At 48.9% G+C, this 27,753-nt stretch overlaps 2 protein-coding genes across 7 annotated transcripts in view; one reads left to right on the top strand and one right to left on the bottom strand.

The window, feature by feature from the left end:
• EXOSC5 (exosome component 5) overlaps positions 1–27,753 on the bottom strand; it is a 58,371-nt gene that overhangs the window by 11,328 nt on the left and 19,290 nt on the right. The gene's annotated exons all lie outside the window — the stretch shown is intronic.
• On the top strand, positions 535–18,599 carry TMEM91 (transmembrane protein 91). Of its 6 annotated transcripts, XM_034438062.3 has the most exons (6): positions 679–1,006; positions 12,515–12,606; positions 13,291–13,341; positions 13,501–13,976; positions 16,307–16,450; positions 17,869–18,599. In XM_034438062.3, the coding sequence occupies exons 4-6, from the start codon at positions 13,560–13,562 to the stop codon at positions 18,025–18,027; spliced, it is 720 nt and encodes a 239-aa protein (XP_034293953.1). In that variant the 5' UTR covers positions 679–1,006; positions 12,515–12,606; positions 13,291–13,341; positions 13,501–13,559; the 3' UTR covers positions 18,028–18,599. The 6 variants fall into 6 exon arrangements, with proteins under 6 accessions (XP_034293952.1, XP_034293954.1, XP_060549811.1 ...); XM_034438061.3 differs by lacking the exon at positions 12,515–12,606 and having other exon boundaries at positions 535–1,006; XM_087876711.1 differs by lacking the exon at positions 13,291–13,341.

Here is a 27,753-nt window from a genome sequence, read left to right as displayed (position 1 = left end):
TGCCGGGATTGCAAGGGGTTTATTTAACCCCCACAATATACACACATCCCTACCCCACCTCTGCCTTTTTTCCTAGACTTTTCCCAAGCGGGTCGAAGGAACGTGTGAATCGGTCCCCGTTTTGACTCGGAGCCTGCGAGGGAAAGGCGAGGGTTTTGGGGGAGGGGGAAGGGGGTGGGAAAAAGGGGTCGAAAGGATCCCTCGCTTCATTTCCCAGGTCTGCCCTAGTTTAAGAAACCTCACCCAGGGTGGATCGCTCCTGCTCGATCCCAGCTAAGCTGGGCAAGGATCCCTTCGGGTCGGGAAGGGGGCAACGAAGTCTGGTTAGAGGTGTGGGTGGGGGTGGGTGGGGTGGGGTGGGAGGGGTCTCTACTCTCCCTCCCTCTCCATCCTCGGGTAGGGACCCATCCCCAGGTTGTGCTTATCGCAGGCAAACAGACTTCTCTCCTCCCCCCCCCCCCCAAGAAAGGGAGGGGCCGCAAAGAAAGGCTGGGAAAAGCGACTCCGTCGTTGTGCCTCCCTTCCTGGCTCGGAGCCGAGCAAGCCTTTCTTCCCCCACCCACCCACCCACGACCCCCCCTCACCCTTGCCCGCCCCAGATCTTGGGGGGAGGGGAGGCTCCACCCTCCCTCCCTCCTCCTCCTTCCCTCCCTCCCCCCGTGCGCATCTGTGCCGCGGGCGCCAGGTTGCTGGAAAGGAAGGCGGCGGCGGTGGGCGCTTGGCCGAGGAGGGCGAGGGACGCCCCCCCACATACACCTGGCCGCTGGCTGGGCGCAGAGAGAGAGGGAAGGGAGGGAGGGAGGGGAGAGACCCCCGCCGCCGCCTCCCCCCCTCCTCCCGCCACGGCGTCCTCCTTCCTCGCCAGCAGCAGGCTGGAGGTGGGGGGGGGTCTCTCCACGCAGCTGCCGACCCCCCCTCCGAGCCGAGGGAGATGGAGCCCGCTGCCCCGCAGGCGGACGAGCCAAGCCTTACCTGGCCACACCTGGACGCCGCCGGCAACTAAGCGGTGAGTGCCTCCCCCCCCCGTCGGCCCCCCCCTCCCAGGCTCAGCCCGGGTTACAAGCCCCCTGCGTGCGACCCCCTTTCCTGGCGCCCTCGGACTACAACGCCCAGGCTCCCCCGCCAGCCGACTACAACGCCCAGGCTCCCCAGCCGTTCCCGGAGCTGATGATCTCCCACGCGCCGCGTCTTCCCGGCGTTTCCAAACTCCGCTTCGCACGATCGGGGGTCTCTCTCGCTCTCTCCGGCGGCCACAGCAGCGAGACGAAGCCCCGGGAGGCTCACGAGTGGATCCGTTCGGATCCTTTCCTCTCCTCCCCCACACACAAGAAAGCAGAAGCCCCAGGCGATCACGAGTGGATCCATTTGGATCCTTTCCTCTCTCCCCCCACACACAAGAAAGCAGAAGCCCCAGGCGACTCACGAGTGGATCCATTTGGATCCTTTCCTCTCTCCCCCCACACACAAGAAAGCAGAAGCCCCGGGCGACTCACGAGTGGATCCATTTGGATCCTTTCCTCTCCCCCCCCCCCACAGAAGAAAGCAGTCCGGGTGGCTCACGAGTGGATCCATTTGGATCCTTTCCTCTCCCCCCCGCACACACACATAAAAGAAAGCAGAAGCCCCAGGCGACTCACGAGTGGATCCATTTGGATCCTTTCCTCTCTCCCCACCCCCAAGGAAGCAGAAGCCCCGGGTGGTTCACGAGTGGATCCGCCTGGATCCCTTCCTGTCGTGACCCCCACCCCACCCCGAGAAAGAAGAGGGAAGCGGTTTCTCTCCTTTGCTCGATTCCCTCTCTCCATTCACACGTTCCCCGGGATCCCCCACTCCCACCCACCTTGACTCGGGGGTTTCTCCGTCACCGCCTCCCTCCCTGGTGTGAAAGTCGCCACCGGGGCTCGGTCGGGCGCGGAGTGGACCAAGCTCCGCCGTTTGTCCCGAGGAGGCGGGTGGGTTGTGTGAATGCTGGCCGGCTGGAGCGAAAACACAGCCACGCGGTTCCGCTAAACCCGGGTTAGCAACCGCGCGTGGAACTCCGGCTGGAGCGCGCAGGAGAGGGAGACCGCGGTGAGTTTTGCGCGTCTTGGCGGGTCTGTTGGGAAACGCTCCGGGATCGGTTTGGATGCCCTCCGTCCACCTCGTGCCCCCCACCCTTTTGTCACCAGAGACCCCCTCCCCAATTAGCCCACCCCGAAGCCCGCTGACCGCTAGGCTGGCCGGTCAAAGCAGAGCCGCCAAGCCGCTTCTTTGCTACCTCGGGAGATTTTGACACTCTCCAAGCAGATGGGGGGGCTCAGAAGGATGGGGGGGCTGAGGAGGATGGGGGACGGGGGTCTCTCCCAAATTCTTGGACTTGGCTTCTTCCCTGGGGGAAGGAGCCCACACGCGGGATCTCTCCGGTTGGAGCAAGAAGGCTCTGGGATGGCCCCATATTAAGCTAAGGGAGCAGGCAGGGGTATACTGAGGTCATCTATTCCACCCCCCTTTGGGTGGTGATCCGTGGAGGATCACAAGCAAGGATTCTTCTGGGTTGATGAAGATGAGCAGCTTGGGGAGTCCTGGAGAACTGAGGACCAGCAGGGACTTTGTAGTCTCTCTGACCCAGCATGGACCAGTTTTTGGGGAAGGGGAAAGTGATACCCCCCCCTCAGTTTCCTTCCCTAAAATGACCCAAAAGCCCATTTCTCTTGGGCTTTTCATGTCCTCTACCTATGCTCATTACAGCCAGCCCCATTTCACACAAACCCCCCACCCCATTCTTAGAATTTATTTATTTATTTATTTATTTATTGGTTCAATTTATATGCCGCCCTTCTCCGGAGACTCAGGGCGGCTTACAATGCATTAAGCAACAGCCTTCATACTTTTGTATATACCTGCTTAGTAGGGCTTTTGGGGGGCCCCTCAAGCGGTGTTCTTTTTTATACAAAGTCAGCTTATTGCCCCCACAATCCGGGTCCTCATTTTACCTCCCTCGGAAGGATGGAAGGCTGAGTCAACCTTGAGCCTGGTGAGATTTGAACTCGCAGTCATTGCAGGCAGCTGGTGCTACTTAACAGTGCTTTAGTCTGCTGCGCCACCAAGGCTTCTTGCCAATTCTTGCCACCAAGAATTGGCAAGGGAATACCTGGGGTTTCCGTCGGAAGGTCTTTTAACCCTAAACCGATGAACAGCCAGCCGGCGGAACAGGCTGCCACTGGATAAGGCGAGGTCTTCTTCAATGGATACCTTCGGTGGAGAGGCTGAATGGGCCATTTGTCGAATCCTGCCCGGAGCAGGGGTTGGACTAGATAACCTCTAAGGTTCCCTCCGACTCGGCTTTTATCCTTTCCCTGCTCCGGCTTGGATTGCAACTCCCTTGTTGCCCAGAGGTGCCGTTGGCCATAAGGAATTTCAAGAGGTTGTTTTAATCGCCAGAGTGATCAGAAAAAGGCTACCTCATTTTAAGACTTGTGTTTGTTTGTTTTTGCAATATTTATAAAGTTTAAACGTTTGTTTGTGACTGTTTTTTTCCCCCTTTGGCACTAATGCTCTTCACCAACGGTGCATAGAAGGGGGAGGGAGCTGCTTAAGAAGAAAACATCTCAAATTTAACTTTTTTGTTTTTTTTAAACCCCTCCAATAATATCCCAAACTGACGTAATTGAAATCCGTACGGCCTGCAAAAGCAACCCATTGCAACGACTAGTGACTAGTGTTATCATTTTAAGCCAGCATTCCTAGTCAGAAACGAGGTCTAACTGAGCCTCCCCATTCCTAGCCCTGTCGACATGACTAGGTGGCTCAGTGGCTAAGACACTGAGCTTGTCGATCAGAAAAGCCTTGGTGGTGCAGTGGACTAAACTACTGTTAAAGTAATATTTAGCTGCCAGCTGCCTGCAATGACTGCGAGTTCAATTCTCACCAGGCTCAAGGTTGACTCAGCCTTCCATCCTTCCGAGGGAGGTAAAATGAGGACCCGGTTTGTGGGGGCAATAAGCTGACTTTGTATAAAATAGAACACCGCTGGGGGGGGGCCCAAAAAGCCCTACTAAGCAGGTATATACAAAAGGATGAAGGCTATTGCTTAAACGCACTGTCAGCCGCCCTGAGTCTCCGGAGAAGGGCGGCATATAAATCAAACTAATAAAATAAATAATAAATAATAAATAAAAGTCGGCGGTTCAAATCCCTAAGTACAGGCCTCTTGCCTGAGCTGGGGGTTGGACTAGATGACCTCGAAGATCCCTTCCAACTCTGTTCCTGACATAAATCTGAGTTTATTTATTTTAAATTTATATACCGCCCTTCTCCCTGAGGACTCAGGGCGGTGTACAGCCAGAATTAAAAAACATAAAATACAAATATTAAAAAACAATTAAAATATATATAAATTTGGCCCAAAATTAAAAATACAAACCAATTAAAACATTTAAAATTTCTTCTTTCGTGTTACGTCGGTGCTAGGATTGACTTTGGGTTGTTTTATTTATTTATTTATTTATTTTTGCCCCTGAGCAAATGACAACTATCTTTCACACTCTTAACGTTTTCACACAACCTCTTGTGCCGAGGGAGAAGTACCTTCGTGTGAATGGGGGTGGAGGAGCGCTCAGTTCCGGCTACGCCGAACAAATTTGTGACCCAACGCAGGCCGGCTAGGCTGCCCTGAAAACATTTGATTCAGACAAGCCTACATTGCTTGCCACGCGACGCCCCAAACTACTATTCTCAGATCTATCCTGGTTTGATATTCCGGTTAGCTTTGGAAGTTGATCCTCGCATCCGGTTTGATGGACCCACAAGCTCTCTTTCTCTAGATAGCGACAGGTGTTAAGGGAGGGGAGGGGGGGGACAGGCGGTGGGGGAGGTTTTAACAACCCAACAAATACCCGGCGTGTTTTCGGCACGAAGCCAAGAGGTTTTTGTCCTATTTTTACTTCTGTGAAATAGCTGCCGTACTCTGAAAAGCGGGAGGAAAAAAATCCGCTGAATACGTAAGCGCAATTAGCGATGCTGCAGGGAAGTGGGGAAGAAGAAAGAATAATAATAATAATAATAATAATAATAATAATAATAATAATAATAATGCCTTGGAGAAATTGCTGGCGATGAAGAGATGGGGGGGGGGAAACACTCCACAATTTGGCTTAATTCTCCCAGGAAATGATTTTCTGATGACTCACAAATTCCGCTCGCCCTCCTCCTTTCTGGGCCTCTTAAGAAGTCAACTTACGGCCTGTGCCTCCTCCGGTGGCTCAGCTACCTGTAGCCCCATCGCCAGGTGGGTTGATAGGTGCTTTACATACAGACACACACACACACAAAAGCCCCAACAAAGAAAAACACACACGCAGACACACACTTCTGAAGGCCCCTCCCCAGACAGTAAAAAGCAGGGGAGGTTGTTGAATCAGATTTTGCTGGAGAGCAGATGGTTTCTGCTCACCCCCACGGATATTCCCAGAGAGCTTGGCTAGGCAAAGTAATTTTTCTATCTATCTATCATCCAGCCATCTATCTATCTATCATCTATGCACATCTATCCATCCATCCATCCATCCATCCATCCATCCATCCATCCATCCATCATCTGTCTGCCTGCCTGCCTGTCTCTCTCTCTCTCTCCCTACCTATCTATCTATCATCTCGATTTCTCTCTTTACCTACCTACCTACCTATCGTGTTTCCCTGAAAATAAGACCGTCTTACATTTTTTTGAACCCTGAAATAAGCGCTTGGCTTTATTGCCATGCGCTCAAAAGCCCAATTGGGCTTATTATCAGGGGATGTCTTATTTTGGGGGAAACAGGGTATGTATCCATCCATTCATCCACCCATATACCTGCTTAGTAGGGCTTTCGCCCCCCCCCCAAGCGGTGTTCTTTTTTTATACAAAGTCAGCTTATTGCCCCCACAATCCGGGTCCTCATTTTACCAGCCTTAGAAGGGATGGAAGGCTGAGTCAACCTTGAGCCTGGTGAGATTTGAATTTGCAGTAATTACAGGCAGCTGGTGCTACTTAACAGCGCTTTAGTCTGATGCGCCACCAAGGCTCCTAAATTTCCTAATGGTGAGAACAGTCGACCAATGGAATAGCTTGCTTTCATTTTGTTTTATTGCACTTATTTTATTTTATTGTACTTATTTTATTGTACTTATTTTTTAATTTATTTTATTTATTCATTCATTTATTATTTTATTCTATTCTATTCATTCATTATTTTATTTTAGGGTAGGTCTAGTTTAATGAAAAGAAGGACTAGGGGTGACAAGAAAGCAGCCTTCCAATATCTCAGGGGCTGCCCCAAAGAAGAGGGAGTCAAGCTATTCTCCAAAGCACCTGAACAAGAAGCAATGGGTGGAAATTAATCAAGGAGAGAAGCAACTTAGAACTAAGGAGAAATTTCCTGACAGTGAGAACAATTAACCAGTGGAACAACTTAGAACATAGAATAATAAGGGTTGGAAGGAACCTTAGAGATCTTCTATTCCAACCCCTTGCTCGAACAGGAGACCCTAATACCATATGGTTGTCCGTCTCTTTTTGAAAGCAGACAAGACAGCTGTAACCAGCTGCCTGCAATTACTGCAGGTTCGAATCTCGCCAGGCTCAAGGTCGACTCAGCCTTCCATCCTTTCTAAGGTAGGTGAAATGAGGACCCAGTTTGTGGGGGCAATAAGCTGACTTTGTATAAATATACAAAAGGATGAAGGCTATTGCTTAACGCACTGTAAGCCGCCCTGAGTCTCCGGAGAAGGGCGGCATATAAATCAAATTTAAAATAAAAAAAAAAGCCTGCAGCAATGGAGCATCCACAACTCAGCTGCTCCATCAGCCATTTGTTCAGAATGCTATAAGCTTTACTGCTCAAGCAAAGGGTTGGACTAGAAGATCTCCAAGGTCCCTTCCATTATTATTCTATGTTTTGTGCTTCTTCTCCCAGCATTCAGGCCAAGCCGAAGGAAAAGATTTTTCCAAAGCGTTGAGGTGTTGTTTTCTTGGCCAGGGCTTTGCACGGAAGCGAAGCTAAAATGAACATTCTCCAGGAACTACTCCAGATCCAAGCTGGCTGTTAATTCCTTTTTTTCTCTACCTTCCCCTGTGCTATAATTTAAAGCCCTCTAGGAGTCCCACAGGAACAAAGTTGCACAGCTTGTACTGAGAAAGTTGAATTTTAATTTAACTGGATTTTGGCTTTGGGGGGGGGCGGGGAGCAGTGATGGCCAGGATTTGAATGCGACAGGAAATTTATCTGTCCTTGTTTTGGGAACCAGCAGTGGGTATCATGGTTAGCCTATAATGGATTGTAATTTTAGTATAGTTAGACCAATGATGGCTAACATTTTCCGGACTGAGTGCCCAAAGCGTGTGCCCGAACCCCAAAATGCAGTGCGCGCGTGGCCTCCTGTGCATGTGCCTCACCCCCTGCGTGCACCCTGCCCCTGCGCACATGCCCGCCCATGTACACCCCATGCATGCACAGCAGAGACCTGAAGACCAGCTGGTTGGCGGGCGACGGGCGCGCATCAGTGGTGAAATCCAAATTGTTTTACTACCGGTTCTGTGGGCGTGGCTCGGTGGGCGTGGTGTGGCTCGGTGGGCGTGGCAGGGGAAGGATACTGCAAAATCTCCATTCCCACTCCACTCCAGGGGAAAGGATATTGCAAAATCTCCATTCCCACCCCACTCTGGGGCCAGCCAGAGGTGGTATTTGCCGGTCCCAAGCTGGCTGGGGAATTCTGGGAATTGAAGTCCACAGGCCTTAAAGTTCCCAAGCTGGCTGGGGAATTCTGGGAATTGAAGTCCACAGCTCTTAAAGTTGCCAAGGTTGGACTCCCCTGCTTTGGGGAACCACAACTGTAGTTCCCCACCCTTGGTTTAAATTCCCAGAATCCCCCTGACTTCAGAGGAATTCTGGGACTTGGAGTTTCGAACAGCTGGAGAGCACCAGATTGCAGGAAGTTGGTCGTGGTATTTTGGCAACCTGATGGTGCACTGCAGGATCTGTGTGTCAGTGCGAATGCGGCCAAGAAGGACTGAGATCTTGTGATGCCCGGGTGTGTATTTTTTGGCGTCGTTCTTTCAAGTGTGCACTTTTCTCGTTTTTCACACAGCTGTCCTTTAGTGCTTAACCAAAGTTTAAGCATGTGAGTATGTGGGTCCCCCACTTCGTTGTCTCCGATGCTAGATTGATTTAATAATTTCTGGGCTTCCTCCCCCCTTCCTTTGTTTAAAAAAAGACAGCCTCCCTCCCCATACATCCCGCAGCTCTTTTGCTGCAAGGGAATCAATCCGTTCTTGATTGAGGAAAAACAAAATCAAAGGAAGGAACTCGTACGAGGAACATAAAGCATAGGAATTGGAACCAAAACGGTTGAGCCGGAGATAATTAAAAGGAGCAAAGGTGGGGGGGGGGCCTGGGGACAGGAAAAATAACTCATTCCTTAAGATGATCAGTAGCCAGAATACCTACAAAAACCGGAGGGAAACAAAAGAGCTTGCTAATCGATAAATTGCAGTACTCAGTGTTAATTCTGCAAAAAAAAAAAAAAAAGCCATTCGCCTTCACATTTTCCATCTCATTTACCGGCTCGAGATAAGCACTTTGAAATGACTTAATGCAAACTGTTTGTAACTTCTGTTAGCAAGAGGCTCAGTTGGGGCTCATTAAATTCTCGAATCCGGTACCTTTCTCGCCCCTGGTATTGGCTGTATGCTAGCATTCTCAGCAGCCTGTTTGGGAGAAACAAAGCCCAGAGCTCACTTTTTAAATTTAGATTTATTTATTCATTGGCATCCTGCCTTTATTGTTATTAGAAATAACTCAAGGCAGCAAACATATGCGATACACCTTTCCGTCTGGTCCACAACAACATCCCTGTGAGGTAGGTTGGACTGAGAGAGAGAGGGGGGAACTGATCTGAATTCATCCGGTTGGCTTTTGTGCCTAAGGCGGGACTAGAACTCACCATCTCCTGGTGATTGGCCCAAAGTCACCCAGTAGGCTTTCAGGTCTAAGGTGGGACTAGAACTCACCATCTCCTGGTGATTGGCTCAAAGTCACCCAACTAGCTTTCATGCCTAAGGCAGATCTAGAATTCACCGTCTCCTGGTGATTGGCCCAAAGTCACCCAGTAGGCTTTCAGGTCTAAGGTGGGACTAGAACTCACTGTCTCCTGGTGATTGGGCCAAAGTCACCCAGTAGGCTTTCAGGTCTAAGGTGGGACTAGAACTCACCATCTCCTGGTGATTGGCTCAAAGTCACCCAACTAGCTTTCATGCCTAAGGCAGATCTAGAATTCACCGTCTCCTGGTGATTGGCCCAAAGTCACCCAGTAGGCGTTCAGGTCTAAGGTGGGACTAGAACTCAGTCTCCTGGTGATTGGCCCAAAGTCACCCAGTAGGCTTTCAGATCTAAGGTGGGACTAGAACTCACCATCTCCTGGTGATTGGCCCAAAGTCACCCAACTAGCTTTCATGCCTAAGGCAGATCTAGAATTCACTGTCTCCTGGTGATTGGCCCAAAGTTATCCATCCGGCTCTCATGCCTAATGTGGGACTAGAACTCACAGTCTCCTGCTTCCTAGTCTGGTGCCTTAACTACTAGACCAAACTGGCTTTCAAGAAGCCATGATACCACCATGGTCATCTACAAATATAAAGGGGAACCCTTTCCCAGATTGCTGGCTGGGGAATTCTGAGAGTTTGAAGTCCATCCATCTTAAAGTTCCTGAGGTTGTGAAACACTGATTTACCTGATTTATAATGGATTTATAATTTATAAACACCGGTTTATAATGGACGTTATAACCGTTGTGAACCAGTAGTAAAGGTAAGTAGAACTCACCCCTGATGCATAAGCGTCTGCAGTTCGTCAGCCCTCAAGACACTCTGCGCAGGCTCAGAGGTTAGATCCTCGCCCTCAAATCACAATTTAGGCAAATGGGGGCCTCCTTTCCCTAAAATTCGTAACTCCACACTTCAAACATGCCGCAATTTAAGCGCTGTTTTTAAAAGGGCAATTCGGTTGAAGAGCATCGAGACTTAATGAGATCCTGGCCTGACTGCCTACATGCACGGTTGAGTTACAAGCCATAATGGCTTGCTAAAGGAGAGCCCATCCCTCCAAGTTGTTCTGTCCATCTCTATCGCTCCCACCACTGCAGGCAAAGGGAATGACGCAATCTCCACCCACCCCCAACTTGTCAGTTCCAATTAAACCATCATCTGTGCAAGTCAAACACAAGGCAGGCATGATTAAATACTGTACTGCCAGCACACACGCACACCACACACACACAAATACACATGCCAGCCTCTCCCTTGGTGAATTAGGCAGAAAAGTCAGAATAGCAAAATAACAGAGTTGGAAGGGACCTTGGAGGTCTTCTAGTCCAACCCCCTGCTCAGGCAGGAAACCCTATACCATTTCAGACAAATGGTTGTCCATCTCTTCTTAAAAACTTCCAGTGTTGGAGCATTTACAACTTCTGGAGGCAAGCAGTTCCACTGGTTAATTGTCCTCACTGTCAGGAAATTTCTCCTTAGTTCTAGGTTGCTTCTCTCCTTGGTTAATTTCCACCCGTTGCTTCTTGTCCTGCCCTCAGAATCAGAGGTGGGTTTCAGCAGGTTCTGACCAAGTTCTGGAGAACCGGTAGCGGAAATTTTGAGTAATTCAGAGAACCGGTAGTAAAAATTCTGACTGTTGCCCCTACCCCATCTATTCTCTGCCTCTGATCGGGAGGAAAATGGAGATTTTGCAGTAACCTTCCCCTGGATTGGGGAGGGAATGGAGATTTTACAGTATCCTTCCCATGCCACGCCCCCCCCAAGCCACACCCACAGAATCGGTAATAAAAAAATTTGAAACCCACCACTGCCTCAGATGCTTTGGAGAATAGCTTGACTGCCTCTTCTTTGGGGCAGCCCCTGAGATATCGGAAGACTGCTCTCGTGTCTCCCCTAGTCCTTCTTTTCATTAAACTAGACATACCCAGTTCCTGCAACCGTTCTTCATATGTTTTAGCCTCCAGTCCCCTAAATTCATTCCTCAATATAAGCATTCACCAGTTGAACCCACTAGAATATTAGGGAGGTGGGAGAAGCTTTTATTTTCGCTGGCAGGACCTTCAAAGACTTCTTAGTTTCCCCACAAATTCTTCGATTAGCAAAGCTGCATTTTCCTTCCCGGGAAGAAGAGGAGCTGGAGGTGGGTGGAAAGCAGCTCCCCCAACCCTCACCAGCAGCAATTCCTGTCCGTGATTTGGGTGCAAAAGGCAAGAGAGATTTTCCTGGGCCTTTCGTGTTTGCGAGGGGGGTCTTGTTTCACACTCACGCAAACCCATTTACACTCACTGCCACGTCCTCACTTGGACAATAATCTCCGAGCAGCATCTCCCATCCTGGCTGGTCTTTTCTCCGGTAGAGTCAGTTGTGGTGCAGGGTTTTAAGGATTCACAAGACCAACCACAAGAGGGGGAATCTGATAGGCCTTGTAACGGAGAAGCTGGGCAGGGGGAGATCAATCAAAGCGGGGGGGTCTCTGTAGATGGAAGGGGGGGTTAAGAGATTTCTTTAATGGGAAGTGAATCATCTCCTCTCCTGGGGGGGGTGGATGAGTGTATCAGTTGCAAAGCAGAAGAGAGAGAGAGAGAGAGAGAGGGGAAAAAAATTCTTTCTTATGGAGATTAGATCCCTTTTCGCCTTCGCAGAAGCTTAGCTTGCCTCTGAAATAGCAAAATAGAAAATCGAAACTCGGGGGACTCGGTGTTGTTTATGGATGGCTACGACGTGTTGCAACAAACGGAGCCCGGTGGCCTATATATATATATATATATATATATATATATATATATATATATATATATATATATATATATATATATATATCTGCTGTTGGAAGAAATCTGGGTTCAGTTCCAAGCGGGGAGAAAGACACTGGAAACATGGAGGCCACTTGGAAAGATGGTTTAATGGTGGACAGGGCCACATGGTTTTGAGGTCCTGGGCAAAAAAAGCACATGGGAGAGAGAGAGAGGGAGGGAGGGAGGGAGGGAGGGAGGGAGAGAGAGAGAGAGAGAGAGAGAGAGAGAGAGAGAGAGAGAGAGAGAGAGAGAGAAAGAGAGAGATTTATACCCTCTGATGGACTTTGAGTTTGAGCTTGTATTCTGATTGGGTGTCGGACTCCCATGCAGAGGTAACTTTGTAGGTTGTCTGTGTCCTAGGCTTGGTTGAGCCTTGCTGGGTGATGCAATCTCTCCAGGTGCCACGTGGTGACTTCTGTTGCTAGATGGGTAGAGGGCTAATCCTATCTTTTTTGAATCTTGGATGAGGGCATTTGTTTATGAATAGACCTAGCTATCTTTTTATCGTTTAAGTGCTGACATCTGCTGTGGGCTATTGAGGAGCGTGGGGGCTATTAAGAGTGAGTCTGCTTCCTGCCTCAAAAAACATGTTTCTCCATTTCTCATCCAGGGAAATGTAATATTTTGCCTTTTAAATATTTCCTAGAATATTTCATTCTTCTAGGAGAGGGGTGGGTGCTAACTTCCTACACTGCGACTCGCAGAATTACTGCTATAAATCAAGAGGATGAATATGGATAATACTCTCCCTTTGAGGTGAGTTGGACTGAGGGACCAGTCCAAAGTCACCCAGATGGTTTTTATGGCTAAGGTGGAACGCACCGTTTACTGGTGTTTCATCCAAAGTTAACTAGCTGGCTTTTATACCCAAAATGGAACTAGAACTCACCATCTCCTGGTGATTGTCCCAAAGTCACACACCCGGCTTTCATGCCTAAGGCAGGACTAGAACTCACCGTCTCCTGGTGATTGACCCAGTCACCCTTTGGGCTTTCATGCCCAAGATGGAACTAGAACTCACTGTCTCCTGGTGATTGCCCCAAAGTCACCCTTTGGGCTTTCATGCCCAAGATGGAACTAGAACTCACTGTCTCCTGGTGATTGACCGAAAGTCACCCAGCTGGCATTCATGCCCAAGACAGAACTAGAACTCACCGTCGTCTGGTGATTGACCCAAAGTCACCCAGCTGGCTTTCACGAGTAAAGCAGGACTGGAACTCCCTGTCTCCTAGTTTCTAGGCCACCACCTTCTATAAGTGAAATAAGTCAGTTATAGCTGTACCGGCTAGGAATTCTGGGAGATGTAGTCCCGGTGCTTCCAGAGGGTGCCAGGTTGGGGAACGTCGGCCCTTTGCAACGGATGTCTCTTTCAAAGGAGCCTTGGTAGTACAGTGGTTTAATGCACCCTGTTATTAACACAGCTGCCTGCAATTTCTGCAGGTTCGAATCTCGCCAGGCTCAAGGTTGACTCAGCCTTCCATCCTTTCTAAGGTAGGTTAAATGAGGATCCAGTTTGTGGGGGCAATAAGCTGACTTTGTATAAATATACAAAAGTATGAAGGCTATTGCTTAACGCACTGTAAGCCGCCCTGAGTCTCCGGAGAAGGGCGGCATATAAATCAAATAATAAAAAAAAAAATGCTTTTCCAGGTAACCGAAGGGCGAGGAGGACCACTTAAGCAAGAAGCACCCAGAATTTCCCCCACACAATGGAGAATATCCACGAACTACAACATCCGCTCCTGGGAAACCCCCCGAGCAAAACCCTGCTCCCTGGAGGGATGCTCAGCTGGGCCAGTCCCCAGGATCCCTCTGGATTGCTGTCCCACCGCATGCCATCCAACCTCTCCTGGCTCTCCCCCGGCACCGATCTTCTTCCCAAGCAGCTCCTGAATCCCCGCAGCCTGTCCAGGACCATCGTCCCCTCCTCCAACCTTCCCGAATCGAAGCTCTACCCAGAACTGTGGAAATGCAGCAACCCCCAAAACTGGAGGAAGAAAGATTATATCGAAACTGCCTTCGGGGACGGCAAAGCAGCGGGCGAACTACCACGCAAGATCGCCCTCGAGACGGATATTCACACGGTTTGCTACGAGGTGGGGGACATGGAGCTGCCCGAGGTGGAGGTAGGAGCTGGGAGGGAGACGGGTCTATGACAATTCAGCATGGGCAACTCCACCATGGGCAACTCCCCATGGCCAACTCCCCACGCCAACTCCCCACGGCCAACTCTCCATGGCCAACTTCCCATGGCCAACTCTCCATGGCCAACTTCCCATGGCCAACTCTAAATGGCCAACTTCCCATGGCCAACTCTCCATGGCCAACTCTCCATGGCCAACTTCCCATGGCCAACTCTAAATGGCCAACTTCCATGGCCAACTCCCCATGGCCAACTCTCCATGGCCAACTTCCCATGGCCAACTCCCCATGGCCAACTCTCCATGGCCAACTTCCCATGGCCAACTCTCCATGGCCAACTCCCCACGGCCAACTCCCATGGCCAACTTCCCATGGTCAACTTCCCATGGCCAACTCTCCATGGCCAACTTCCCATGGTCAACTTCCCATGGCCAACTCTCCACGGCCAACTCCCCACGGCTAACTCCCCACGGCCAACTTCCCACGGCCAACTTCCCATGGCCAACTCTCTATGGCCAACTTCCCATGGCCAACGCCCCATAGCCAACTCCCCATGGCCAACTCCCCATGGCCAACTTCCCATGGCCAACTCTCCATGGCCAACTCCCCATAGCCAACTCCCCATGGCCAACTCTCCATGGCCAACTTCCCATGGCCATAGTCAATCTTGCCCTTTCAGCCAACTCCCATCAACTTCTGCAGCCATTCGTCTATAGCAGGAATCAAAGCCTCCTTTCATTTTTGCGCATACAGTCATCTGACAGGTTTTCTGAGCAACCCCCCTTCCTGTGCAAACGGCCGATGTTTCGGTGGGTCCTAATTTTAATTTTAATTTTATGAATGCCGAATCGCTCTGATGAAAAGCCATTTATTCAGCCGGCTTTGTTATCTCGGTGATATTTTGCGAGGCTGACCTACTTTGGTTCGAGGGAGTAGCATTGGTGAAAAGTATTTTGGCTCAGCTTTTCGAGTTATCTGGCTTCCAGTTCGGAGAGGGGAGGGCCGTTTTGCTTAAGTGGGTTTTGTGCCCTTATTCGATTCTTTGTGCAAAAGGGAAACTGAGGCATTGAACCCTCTCCCTCGACAAGAGGGGCAGGCCAGAAGGGGAGGAGAGGAGAAACGGGGCTCTGGTTCACGGGAATATTGCAGCAATATTTCTTTTCTTTCCCCCACCCCCAGTCTTTTTTAAAAATTAGTTTATAGTATAAAGTAATAAAGGTAGTCCTCAATGTACGACTGAAATTGAGCCCAAAATTTATGTTGTTGAATGAAAAAAATCCACAACATCTGGAGGCAAGTTCTTCTGTTGATGAACTGATTAATGAACAACTTGCCTCCAGAAGTTGTGAAGTCTCCAACGCTGGAAGTTTTTAAGAAGAGATTGCACAACCATTTGTCTGAAATGGTACAAGGTTTCCTGGTTGAGCAGGGGGTTGGACTAGAAGACCTCCAAGGTCCCTTCCAACTCTTGTTTTTCTATTCTATTCTATTCTACTCTACTCTATTCTAATTCTGTTCTCTATATTCTATTCTCTGTATTCTCTATTCTATTCTCTATTTTCTCCATTCTATTCTATTCTATTCTATTCTATTCTATTCTATTCTATTCTATTCTATTCTATTCTAATCCTGTTCTCTATATTCTATTCTCTGTATTCTCTATTCTATTCTCTATTTTCTCCATTCTATTCTATTCTATTCTATTCTATTCTATTCTATTCTAATCCTGTTCTCTATATTCTATTCTCTGTATTCTCTATTCTATTCTATATTTTCTCCATTCTATTCTATTCTATTCTATTCTATTCTATTCTATTCTATTCTATTCTATTCTATTCTATTCTATTCTATTCTATTCTCTATTTTCTCTATCTCCTCCTCTCCTCTCCTCTCCTCTCCTCTCCTCTCCTCTCCTCTCCTCTCCTCTCCTCTCTTCTCTTCTCTTCTCTTCTAAATTGTTCTCACCATCAGGAAATTTCTCCTCAGTTCAAGGTTGGATCTCTCCTTGATTCGTTTCCATCCGTTGCTTCTTGTCCTGCCTTCAGGGGCTTTGGAGAATAGTCAAAGGATGACTTGATGTCATCAAAGGATGACTTCGGGATGATGATGTCATCAAAGAATAACTTGGGGGCTGATGACATCACCAAAGGGAGACTTGGGGCTGATGACATCATCAAAGGGTGACTTGGGGGCTGATGACATCATCAACCCAAATTGCTATGACGTCATCGCACAAGGCACCCAGCATTAACACGAGGTCATCGTTACGTGGGGGTCCTCACTGAAAATCCGTGTCCTCCCCACCCCTCTCCAGAACGACTCCTCGAGCGACAGCGACACCGAGAGCGAAAACAGCTTCTCCATGTTGCAGCCTCAGGATTATCTGGGTTTGGCGGTTTTCTCCATGCTGTGCTGCTTCTGGCCACTAGGCATTGCTGCCTTCTACCTGTCGCAGAAGGTGAGTGTTAAGGACCGGGAAGGAAGAGAGAGGACAGAGGAGCTTTGGGAGGTGGACAGGACAGGCAGACTGGGACCAAATGGGAGAGATTGGTCCTTCTAATCAAAGCTAAACCTGGAAAAGGGTAGATTATGAGTAGAAATTGCTAAACTGGGGGATATAATAATATTATTATGCTAAATTAGGAGTTATTATATAATGTTACAGTTGAATGTTATTTTGAAATGTATAGTATAAGGGGGATATAATAATATTATTAGAAAGAAAGGGTCAGCGTATGGGGGGTGGAGCAAAGGGATGGTAAAGTATTATATAATCTGTTATGAATTTGGGTTTTATTTTGGAGAAGCCACAGGGGGAAGGGAGGGTGAGGGGGGGGTTAGGGAGGAGGGGGGGGAAAAGGGGGGAAAATTTGTATTTGAAAAACTTTTTCAATAATAATAATAAAAAAAAGCTAAACCTGGAGGCCACGTATCTCCACGAAGCTCCAGCAGAAATATTTTCATCATTTCTTCATTTATTTCCATCCCATTTTTCTTTCTTTTTTACAAATAACGCGAGGCGTCAAACATATCCGACACACCGTCCTCCTCCTCTTTTCCCCAGAACGACACCCCTGTGAGGTGGATTGGGCTGAGAGAGAGAGGGGATTGGCTAAAGATCACCCATCTGGCTTTCATGGCTAAAAGCAGGACTAGAACTCACAGTCTCCTGGTTTCTAGCTGAGGTGCCTTCACCACTAGACCAAAGTGCCCAGGGGAAGATGCAAAATAGGGATCTGAACTGTCAGCTCCTTGGTGCTCTCTGAGCTTAGTGGTTTTCTTGCAGACGTTTCATGGCCCAAGTAGGTAACATTATCAGTGCTAGAAGGCACTGGGGTTTGCAGAGAGGAGGAGGAGGAGGAGGAGGAGGAAGAGGAGGATGACGATGATGACAACAACTGTGGGGTTCTTAATGCTCTCCAAGTTTGGCGGTTTTTTCCAGACATTTTATTACCAAACTAGGTATCAACATCAGTCCTAGAAGGAGGTAGGAGGAGGAGCAGAAGGAGAAGCAGGAGGTCCTTAGTGTTCATTCAGCTTGGTTATCTTTCAGACATTTCATGACCCAACTAGGTAACCTCATCAGTGCTAGAAGGCAGCGGGGTTTATAAACAGAGAACAAACCTCACTCCCTAGAGTGAGGTTATCTAGTTGGGTCATGCAATGTCTGCAAAGAAAGCCACCAAGCTCCGAAAGCAACAAGGACCCTCTCGGTTCAATCCTGAGCCACAAATATTCTGACAAATGAATACCAATCCAAATATTCTCTTTTATTGGAGAACTCAACGTCTGGACTCAACTCTTCTATTGGAGAACTCAACATCTGGACACTAACTTGACGTTCTTCTTTCTCTCTCCCCTTCCTACTCCTTGCAGACCAACAAAGCTTCAGCCATAGGCGATTATCCCAGAGCGTGGACCGCCTCCCGTCAAACGTTTGCCCTGGCGGTCTTGTCCATCATCCTTGGCATTTGCACCTACATCGGCGCCGTGGTGGCACTCATCGCCTATCTCTCTAACAAGGCCCCCACCTAACCCTTTCTCCCCACCCCCTCAATGAGCCACCCGTCACCCTGTTCCTTGCCTCCCCATGGAGTAGGAAAGGGAAGGGGGTGACCGAATGCAGACATTATTACGACACGAAGACTTATTCCCATACCCTGGTCTTGTGAAGAACCCAACTGGGTTGACTTGAGATGGACCATTTCTTGGACCAGAGAGGACACGGTGGCAGGTTCGCTTGCAAGAAACCGAAAAACGGACCGAGGAGGCTAGCAGAAACTTGGAAAAGAGCAGCCGTTGAGCTGAGGTTCAACTTCCTGGGACCTCTCCAGTTGAGAGGCATCAACCAGTCCTTGGAGCTTTGAGGAGGGACTGTCCAGCCAAGGAGAACTCAAGGGACTTTGAAGAAGCAGGTTGAGCATTGATCTGGAGGAGGACATCAGCTTAGAGATTTTTGTTTCGCTTGTCCGGACCCCCTTACGAAGCCCCCAATTATCTGTGCCCCTCGGTCATGCCTCCTTTTCTACAGAGCTACTCAATCCGCCATGCCTGTGATGGTCTGATCATCAGGGCTTCTCAATAAAGGGTCGAAGCCCTGCTCCCCACTTCAGTGTCCTCGTTGTGCCGAGCAACACCCACAAAGCAAAATGTCTAGGGCCGTGATGGCGAACCTATGGCACGCGTGCCACTGGTGGCATGTGGAGCCATATCGGTGGGCACGCAAGTGTTGCCCTAGCTCAGCTCCATCGCGCACGTGTGTGTCAGCCAACTGATTTTCGGGTCTTCCGGGCCCACAGGAAGTCAGGAAACGGGGGAAGGCTGTTTTCACCCTCCCCAGGCTCCTAGAAAGCCTCTGGGGCCTGGGGAGGGCGAAAAACGGGCCCACCATGCCATCGTGTGAAAAAGTGGGGGGAGCACGAGGGGACGGTCATGTGCTCATGTGCAGAGGGGGGGCAGGGAGCATTGAATTATGGGTATGGGCACGCGCTCACATGATCCCCCCACGCTTCCCCCATTTTTGGCACGCGACGGCAAAAAGGTTAGCCATCACTGGTCTAGGGCAAAGGTGTCAAACTCAAGGCCCGCGGGCCAGATCCAGATCACAGGGGCCTGGTGGCTCAGCAGAGTGATAGCATTGTGATTAACACCAGCTGTCTGCAATTACTGTAAGTTCGAATCTCGCCAGGCTCAAGGTTGACTCAGCCTTCCATCCTTTCGAGGTAGGTAAAATGAGGACCCGGATTGTGGGGGCAATAAGCTGACTTTGTATAAATATACAAAAGTATGAAGGCTATTGCTTAGCGCATTGTAAGCCGCCCTGAGTCTCCGGAGAAGGGCGGCATATAAATCAAATTAAAAAAAAAAAAAAAATCTGGCCCTCAAGGCCAGCCTGCAACGCTGGCTGGGGGATTCTGGGAGTTGAAGTCCACCCATCTTCAAGCTTCCAAGGTTGAGAAACTCTGGTCTAAGGGCTATTGCTATTGCTGTGAGTTTTGCCCTATTTTATGACCTTTCTTGCCAAGTTGTTAAGTGAATCACTGCAGTTGTGAAATTAGCAAGATGGTCATTAAGTGAATCTGGCTTCCCCCTTGACTTCTCTCGTCACAAGGTCGCAAAAGCTGATCATGTGACCCCGGGATACTGCAACCGTTATAAACAGGAGTCTGTTGCCAAGCGTCTGAATTTTGACCATGTGGTTATGGGGAATGCTGCAACGGTCGTGACTTATGACCGTTTTCCACAATTATGACCATTGCCGCACCCCAGGGTCACGTGATCAAAATGGAGACACTTGGCCATGGATTCCTATTTATGACGGTTGCAGTGTTCCCGGCGACCTTCCGACCAGCAAAATCAAGGGGGGAAGCCAGATTCGTTTAACGACCGTGTCACTAACTGAACAACTGGAGTGTTTCGCTTCACAGGTTTGGCCCAGAAAGGCCGTAAAACGCGACGAAAACTCGCTTAGCAAACGTCTTGCTTAGCAACAGTAATTTTGGCCTCGATTCTGGTCGTAAATCGAGGACTACCTGTAAGTAGGTCAGGAAGAAGAATCGACGGATTCCTTCCAGAGGGATCTCATTCCTGCTGGGCCAGCTGGACGTGGTGAAGCCACCTAGGCAGAGCCAAAATCTCTTCCCCCTTTCTGTCTCCTTTCCTCCCTCTCTCCCTCCGTTCCGCTCCTTCCTTGTTCTCTCGCTTTTCTCCAAAACGGCTATGAATTATTAAGGTTGCTTTATGACATATTTATGCAGGGTCCCCGAGCAGCTTTCTCTAGAACGCACAATCGTTTCCGTCACTGCTCAGATGAAAAGACAGGGGTATAAGGACAGAAAGCAAGAGGTCACCTTTTTGGGGGGGGTCTTCAGAGGGGGAGGCCAGCTGTTCTGACCCAGCTCCCCAAACACGACAAATCCTCTGTAGCTGAAGCAATGATTCCTTTATTAGGACCGCCAGCAGCCCCCGGCAAAAAGTTTCTCACCGCAGGCTAACAAGTCTGTCCGGCAGGGGAGATGAATCGTTGTCTGCCACATCTATTCATCTCTGCCCCCTGCCTTTTCTCCCCAGAGCTAGGGTGGGGTTTTGCTAGCAGCGGTGGCTCTTCCATCCCAAGGACCGGCTCATAGATTTCCACTGCTCTCCTCTCCTCTGTTGTCTCGCATCTGCGTGTCAGGCACCGGACTCAGCTGTTCCTCCTCTTCCTCATCAGCCACCTCCAGACCTGGGGGCTGTTGACTCTCCATCTGTGTTTTGTCCCCGTCCCACTCACGCACCCCCACAGACGGTCCGGACTTAATAAGCCACACGACAAAATTCTTTGAAAATAAAGCTGGCAGCAACCCAGTGGCTAGCTGCCGATTCAGACTTTACTCACACAAAACAAAGATTAGACTGCCAGCATTCCGATAAAACAGGCAGAGTTTTCAACAATACAAGGATTAATCCAAATGCAGTCCGATAAAGCAGGCAAAGTCCAGTAACGCAGAGATCATGGATTATTTCTAGTTTCTGCTCGTCACAAACTGAACCGGCCACCACACCCACATTTATACCCTGTAGGGTGTGGTCCAGTGACTCAGCTAATCTTTGGCACACCTTCCCCTCTGCTGTGCACGCTTCTCCCTGCGCCTCTGGCGAGGGTCCAGCCAGCATTTATCTCCTTCATCGCTGTCCACCTGTAGCTGCGGGGACGTGCTTGGCTCTGAGCCTATCTTTTGGCCTTCGGTGTCCTCCGGAGGCATTGCCAGAGAGGAGGGTCCTGGAGGGGGAGGCCTTGCCAACTCCTCTTCCTCACTCTCAGAGTCTGCATCTGTCGATAGCCCAGGCTCAGGCAACGGAGTCACAACAATCTGAGGGCTGATGGACGGCCCAGGCTGAGCCTCTGTCTCTCTCTCTCTGCCAGCTCCATTCCCTCTTCCTCCTCGGAGCTCTCAGGTTGCCTTGATGCTGACCCTCATTCCCACACCTCCTCCTCCTCCTCTGATTCGGCTGCTGGGGGGCTGGCAGCCAACAGGCCACAACATCAACTTTTAATTTTGGGGGTTGAAGTCTAAACATGTTAAACGTGACCAATGTTGAGAAACACCGGAGTAAGATAGTCTGAATGTGAGAAGGGAGCCACAGCTCATCAATGTTGATGCCTTTAAATCAGGGGTCTCCAACTCCGGAGCCAGGGACCGGCAGCGGGCCACGGCATGCCAAAAACCAGGCAGCGCAAAGAAGCGAAGCCCCATCCGTGGGATGCCGGCAGCACGTGAAACCATGGCCCTTCTGGTTCACTGAAAAACCGCTTTCCACGGAACTGGTCCCTGATGCCCCGAAAGTTGGGGACCGCTTGCTTTAAATGGTATTTGAAAGAAGGCTGCCACTCGCCCGCCTGGTTTTTGCCAAGGTTGTTGCCCGCAGACCCGCGACCGATTGTTCCAGACTCGCGTAGTTTAGGTTTCGTTCATTTAAATCTCCGTTATTGCTCTGCGTCAGGATGCAGCGGGCAGCGTTCACGGCGGCGATGGGCCAGACTGGATGCGAAATGATTTAATGCGACTGGATGAGATGATGCATTCGTGAAACGGCAGGGCAGGAAGACTCACAAACTAAATCTGGGTTTTGTTTGGGGATGAAAAGGGACAAGGTCACCCCGTCCTTTAATTGTGTGCAGGATAAAAGGAACAAGTGGCTGGGCACACGCACACGTGAGGCTCTGTAAGAAGTGTTTCTGGCACCCCTGGCACCTGTAAAATGCATGGATTTCAACTCCCACAATTCCACACAGATGCCATGCTGGGAGCTGAAGCCCACGCAGCTTAAAGCATGCTGGCTGGGGAATTCTGGGAGTTGGGAGTTGCAGTCCAAAGATCTTAAAACATGCAGACTGGGGAATTCCGGGAATTGACATCTATGCACCTTAAAACACGCTGGCTAGGGAATTCTGGGAGCTGAAGCCCATGTAGCTTAAAGCATGATGGTTGGGGAATTCTGGGAGTTGAAGTCCACCCATCTTAAAACACGCTGGCTGGAGAATTCTGGGAGTTGCAGTCCATAAATCTTAAAACAGGCTGGTTGGGGAATTCTGGGAGTTGCAGTCCATAAATCTTAAAACACGCTGGCTGGGGAATTCTGGGAATTGAAGTCCATGCAGCTTAAAGCATGATGGTTGGGGAATTCTGGGAGTTGAAGTCCACCCATCTTAAAACACGCTGGCTGGAGAATTCTGGGAGTTGCAGTCCATAAATCTTAAAACAGGCTGGTTGGGGAATTCTGGGAGTTGCAGTCCATAAATCTTAAAACACGCTGGCTGGGGAATTCTGGGAATTGAAGTCCATGCAGCTTAAAGCAGGCTGGTTGGGAAATTCTGGGAGTTGGAGTCGCAGTCCATAGATCTTAAAACATGCTGGCTGGGGAATTCTGGGAGTTTCAGTCCATAGATCTTCAAACATGCTGGCTGGGGAATTCTGGGAATTGAAGTCCATGCAGCTTAAAGCATGATGGTTGGGGAATTCTGGGAGTTGAAGTCCACCCATCTTAAAACACGCTGGCTGGAGAATTCTGGGAGTTGCAGTCCATAAATCTTAAAACAGGCTGGTTGGGGAATTCTGGGAGTTGCAGTCCATAAATCTTAAAACACGCTGGCTGGGGAATTCTGGGAATTGAAGTCCATGCAGCTTAAAGCATGCTGGTTGGGGAATTCTGGGAGTTGAAGTCCACCCATCTTAAAACACGCTGGCTGGAGAATTCTGGGAGTTGCAGTCCATAAATCTTAAAACAGGCTGGTTGGGGAATTCTGGGAGTCGCAGTCCATAGATCTTAAAACATGCTGGCTGGGGAATTCTGGGAGTTGAAGTCCACCCATCTTAAAACATGCAGACTGGGGAATTCTGGGAATTGAAGTCTATGCATCTTAAAACATGCTGGCTGAGGAATTCTGGGAGTTGAAGCCCACCCCTCTGAAAAAGTTCCAAGGTTGAGAAACCCGACTTGTCCTTGTGAAAGAAACTTTGCAACGAGGGCAAAGCTGGCTTCAGCGCAGGAAAAACAGCTCTAATTTCATCCGTGCCATGAGACTCATTAATTAAAAGCAAAGGATGGCTCGCCTCCCCTGGCCAGCTATGAAGGTGACAAGACGTTCAGGACTCTGGGAAGCAAACAGAGGTGGGGAGGGAGGGGGGAACGATGGGGAAAGAGAGATAAACAAGCTTGCCAGGGAGCTCTTGCAAGCCTGCCCCGGAGGTGAGGAGCTGTCAGTTTTAAGGCAAATGAGAAATGATATGCTTAACCAGAAGCTGCTGCAATCCGACACGGTTGCAGACGATATTCTACGCTTTTAATGCAAGCGTATCTGTCGCACGACAGCCGAATTCTCCCTTTTTGGAATAGGGTAGAATAACAAGAGTGAGAAGGGACCTTGGAGGTCTTCTAGTCCAACCCCCTGCTTAGGCAGGAAACCAGGGGTGAAATCCAGCAGGTTCAGACAGGTTCTGGAGAACTGGTAGCGGAAATTTCGAGCAGTTCGGAGAACCAGCAAATACAACCTCTGGCTGGCCCCAGAGTGGGGTGGGAATGGGGATTTTGCAGTATCCTTCTCCTGGAGTGGGGAAGGAATGGAGATTTTGCAGTATCCTTCCCCTGGAGTGAGAATGGAGATTTTGCAGTATCCTTCCCCCAGGAGTCGGGAGGGAATGGGGATTTTTACAATATCCTTCCCCTGGAGTGGGGTGGGGATGGAGATTTTGCAGTATCCTTCCCCTGGAGTGGGAATGGAGATTTTGCAGTATCCTTCCCCCAGGAGTCGGGAGGGAATGGGGATTTTTACAATATCCTTCCCCTGGAGTGGGGTGGGGATGGAGATTTTGCAGTATCCTTCCCCTGGAGTGGGAATGGAGATTTTGCAGTATCCTTCCCCCAGGAGTCGGGAGGGAATGGGGATTTTTACAATATCCTTCCCCTGGAGTGGGGTGGGGATGGAGATTTTGCAGTATCCTTCCCCTGCCACGCCCACCAAGCCACGCCCACAGAACCGGTAGTAAAAAAATCTGGATTTCACCACTGCAGGAAACCCTACACCACTTCAGACAAATGGTTGTCCAATCTCTTCTTTAAAACTTCCAGTGTTAGAGCATTCACAACTTCTGGAAGCCAAGTTGTTTTGAGCAAGACTTTCCTCTTAAGGATTTGGGTTTGATGATTTGTGGCGGGTAGTGTCATCTTTAACAAGCCATAATCATTTGCCCGAGCCGCTGCCGGCAGTCCTTGACTTACAACCGTCCGCTTAGTGACCGTTCAAAGTAATGACATCACAGGAAAAAAGTCATTTTTTCACACTTATGAAAAGCGCTGCCTCCCCACGGTCACATGAATCAAAATTCAGACGCTCGGCAACCGGTTCGCATTTACGACCGTCGCAGTGTTCCCAAGGTCACGCGATCCCCTTTCACGAGCAAAGTCAACGGGGCATTCAAGGATTCCCTTCACGTCCGGTGTGACTAACTTAACGGGGGCGATTCACTTAACGACGGGGTCGTAAACATGGGACAAACCTCCCCGAACAAAATGTCTCGCCTAACGACAGAAATGTTGGGCTCCCTCGCGGTCGTAAGTCGAGGACTACCTGTATTTTTTTTTTGAGAAAAATCAAAGGCCAATCAAAATCCAGGCTTCTCTTTTAAGGTCGAGGATGCTCGGTTTTGGGGCAAGGACTTCCCAAAACGGCTCTTAGAAGGAATGCAGAGAGGTCCAATCTTTCTACCGTCCAATGAAGGCTCTTGCAACTTTATTGCGGGGTGGGTGGGTAGGTGGTGATAAAGGGGTGGGGAGGGAATAATTAAAAAGCTAAAATGCTGCATTCAGCTAATTATTAAGAAAACATCCCTCCCCCTTCCTGGAAGGAGGAAAATATTCTTCTTTTCTAAAATCCGCAGTCCTGGAATTCAGGAAGGAGGCATTTTAGCTCTCCCCAAACCTCTAGCAGCGATTGGGGGGGGGGGGGGGAGGCTGAAATATCGGATTTAATTCTTGGGGAAGGCGCCAGAGGGGTGGGTGGGTGGGAGTCCTTTGGGAGATCACAATTGCTTTCTAGCTGCCCCTACCCCAGACGTTGCCGCGTGCCAAGGCCATGATTGCAAAGCGGATTGCTGGTTGGCAACCGGCCCCCACGCTCTTCACGCCCTGCTTGCCAAAAATGCCAAATTAAAAAAAAAACAAAACACACACAAGCTGGAAAGTTCCAGAGAATAATAATGAGCCAAATACGGTACAGAGATTCCAGACACTCCATCACAACTCACGGTTTTGTCATCAAGGTGACAAAGAGAGGTTGTGAGTCTTCCTGGAGGGAGAAAGAGAGGAGGGGGGGGGAGAGGGAAAGCTGGAGGAAAAAATCTTCTGTCGGTGAATTGCAACAGCCGGATCAAAGCCACAAAGCAGATTCCAAACTCGGCAACCAATGAAGGTTGTGTTTGCAGGTTTCATGTTGACATCCAGGTAGTCCTCGACTTACAACCGTTCATTTAGCGACCGTCCAAAGTTACCATGGCATTGGGGGGAAAAAGGGGCTTATAGAATAGAATAGAACAGAATAGAATAGGATAGGATAGAATAGAATTCTTTATTGGCCAAGTCTTGGTGCATATGGCTCTCAGTATACATAAAAGAAAAGATACATTCATCAAGAATCCTAAGGTACAACACTTAATGATAGTCATAGGGTACAAATAAGCAATCAGGAAACAATCAATATCGATATAAATCGTAAAGATACCAGCAACAAAGTTAGTCACACAGTCATAAGTGGAAGGAGATGGGTGGTGGGAACGATGAGAAGATTAATAGTAATGCAGACTTAGTGAATAGTTTGACAGTGTTGAGGGAATTATTTGTTTAGCAGAGTGATGGCGTTCAGGAAAAAACTGTCCTTGTGTCTAGTTGTTCTGGTGTGCAGTGCTCCATAGCGTCGTTTTGAGGGTAGGAGTCAAAACAGTTTATGTCCAAGATGCGAGGGGTCTGTAAATATTTTCACAGCCCTTTTTTTGACTCGTGCAGTATACAGGTCTTCCATGGAAGGCAGGTTGGTAGGAATTGTTTTTTCTGCAGTAAAAAACTGCAATAGCACTTAAGACTTATATACCGCTTCATAGTGCTTTTACAGTCTAAGCGGTTTAGAGAGTCAGCCTATTGCCCCCCAACAATCTGCGTCCTAATTTGACCCACCTCGGAAGGAGGGAAGGCTAAGTCAACTTTGAGCCCGGTGAGATTTGAACTGCCAAAATGCAGGCAGTCGGCAGTCAGCAGAAGTAGCCTGCAGTACCGCACTCTAACCACTGCGCCACCGTGGCTCGTACCTTTTTTGTGGGACTGTCGTGGATACCAAACACATGAGATGAGAAAGAAATCAAGCTTCTCATCCTTGGGCTATTAGTCCTGAATTTATTTTGCCTTTTTTTTCTGTAATCCTCGACTTACAACAATTTGTTTAGTGACCTTCGAAGTTACAACGGCACTGGAAAAAGTAACACATGGCTGTTTTTCACACTTACGACCACATCACAGGATCAACATTGGCGACCGACTCGTATTTATGACGGTTGCGATCCCCATTTTGCGACCTTTTGACAAGTTACAGGGCAAGCCGGGTTCGCCTTCACAAGCGTGGCGAGAAAAGTCGTAAAATGAGGGCAAAGCTCACTTAAGAAATGTCTCGCTGAAGAACAGAAAATTTGGACTCGATTGGCGTCGTATGTCGAGGATTCCCTGTACTGAATTATCCTAATTTCAGGCATTTGGCCATTGCACAGAACTCTGCAGCAACCAAACAAGGTGGATTTGCATAAGGTGGTCAGCCAGAGAAAAACAAGGTAAAATGAAGAAAGCTCTCGTGGGAACCGGTTGCTGATAGATCCTTAAATAAACCCTGAAGGATAAACACAATCAGTGTCGGAATTCATGCATCACATCCCATCACAATTATGTTCTGCTCACAGCTTAGGGCAACGTTTCCCAACCTCAGCCACTTTAGAATAGAATAGAATAGAATAGAATAGAATAGAATAGAATAGAATAGAATAGAATAGAATAGAATAGAATAGAATAGAATAGAATTAGAGTGGAACAGAATAGAATAGAATGAAGAATTAGAATAGAATAGAATAGAATAGAATAGAATAGAATAGAATAGAATAGAATAGAATAGAAAGGAGTGGAATAGGAGTGGAATAGAATAGAATAGAATTAGAGTGGAACAGAATAGAATAGAATGAAGAATTAGAA

Source organism: Pantherophis guttatus, chromosome 10 (assembly GCF_059756535.1).
Source record: "Pantherophis guttatus breed Tessera chromosome 10, ASM5975653v1, whole genome shotgun sequence".
Classification (NCBI taxonomy): domain Eukaryota; kingdom Metazoa; phylum Chordata; class Lepidosauria; order Squamata; family Colubridae; genus Pantherophis; species Pantherophis guttatus.
Note: the sequence above shows the minus strand (reverse complement) of the source record. Positions and strands in the feature narration are given on the sequence as shown.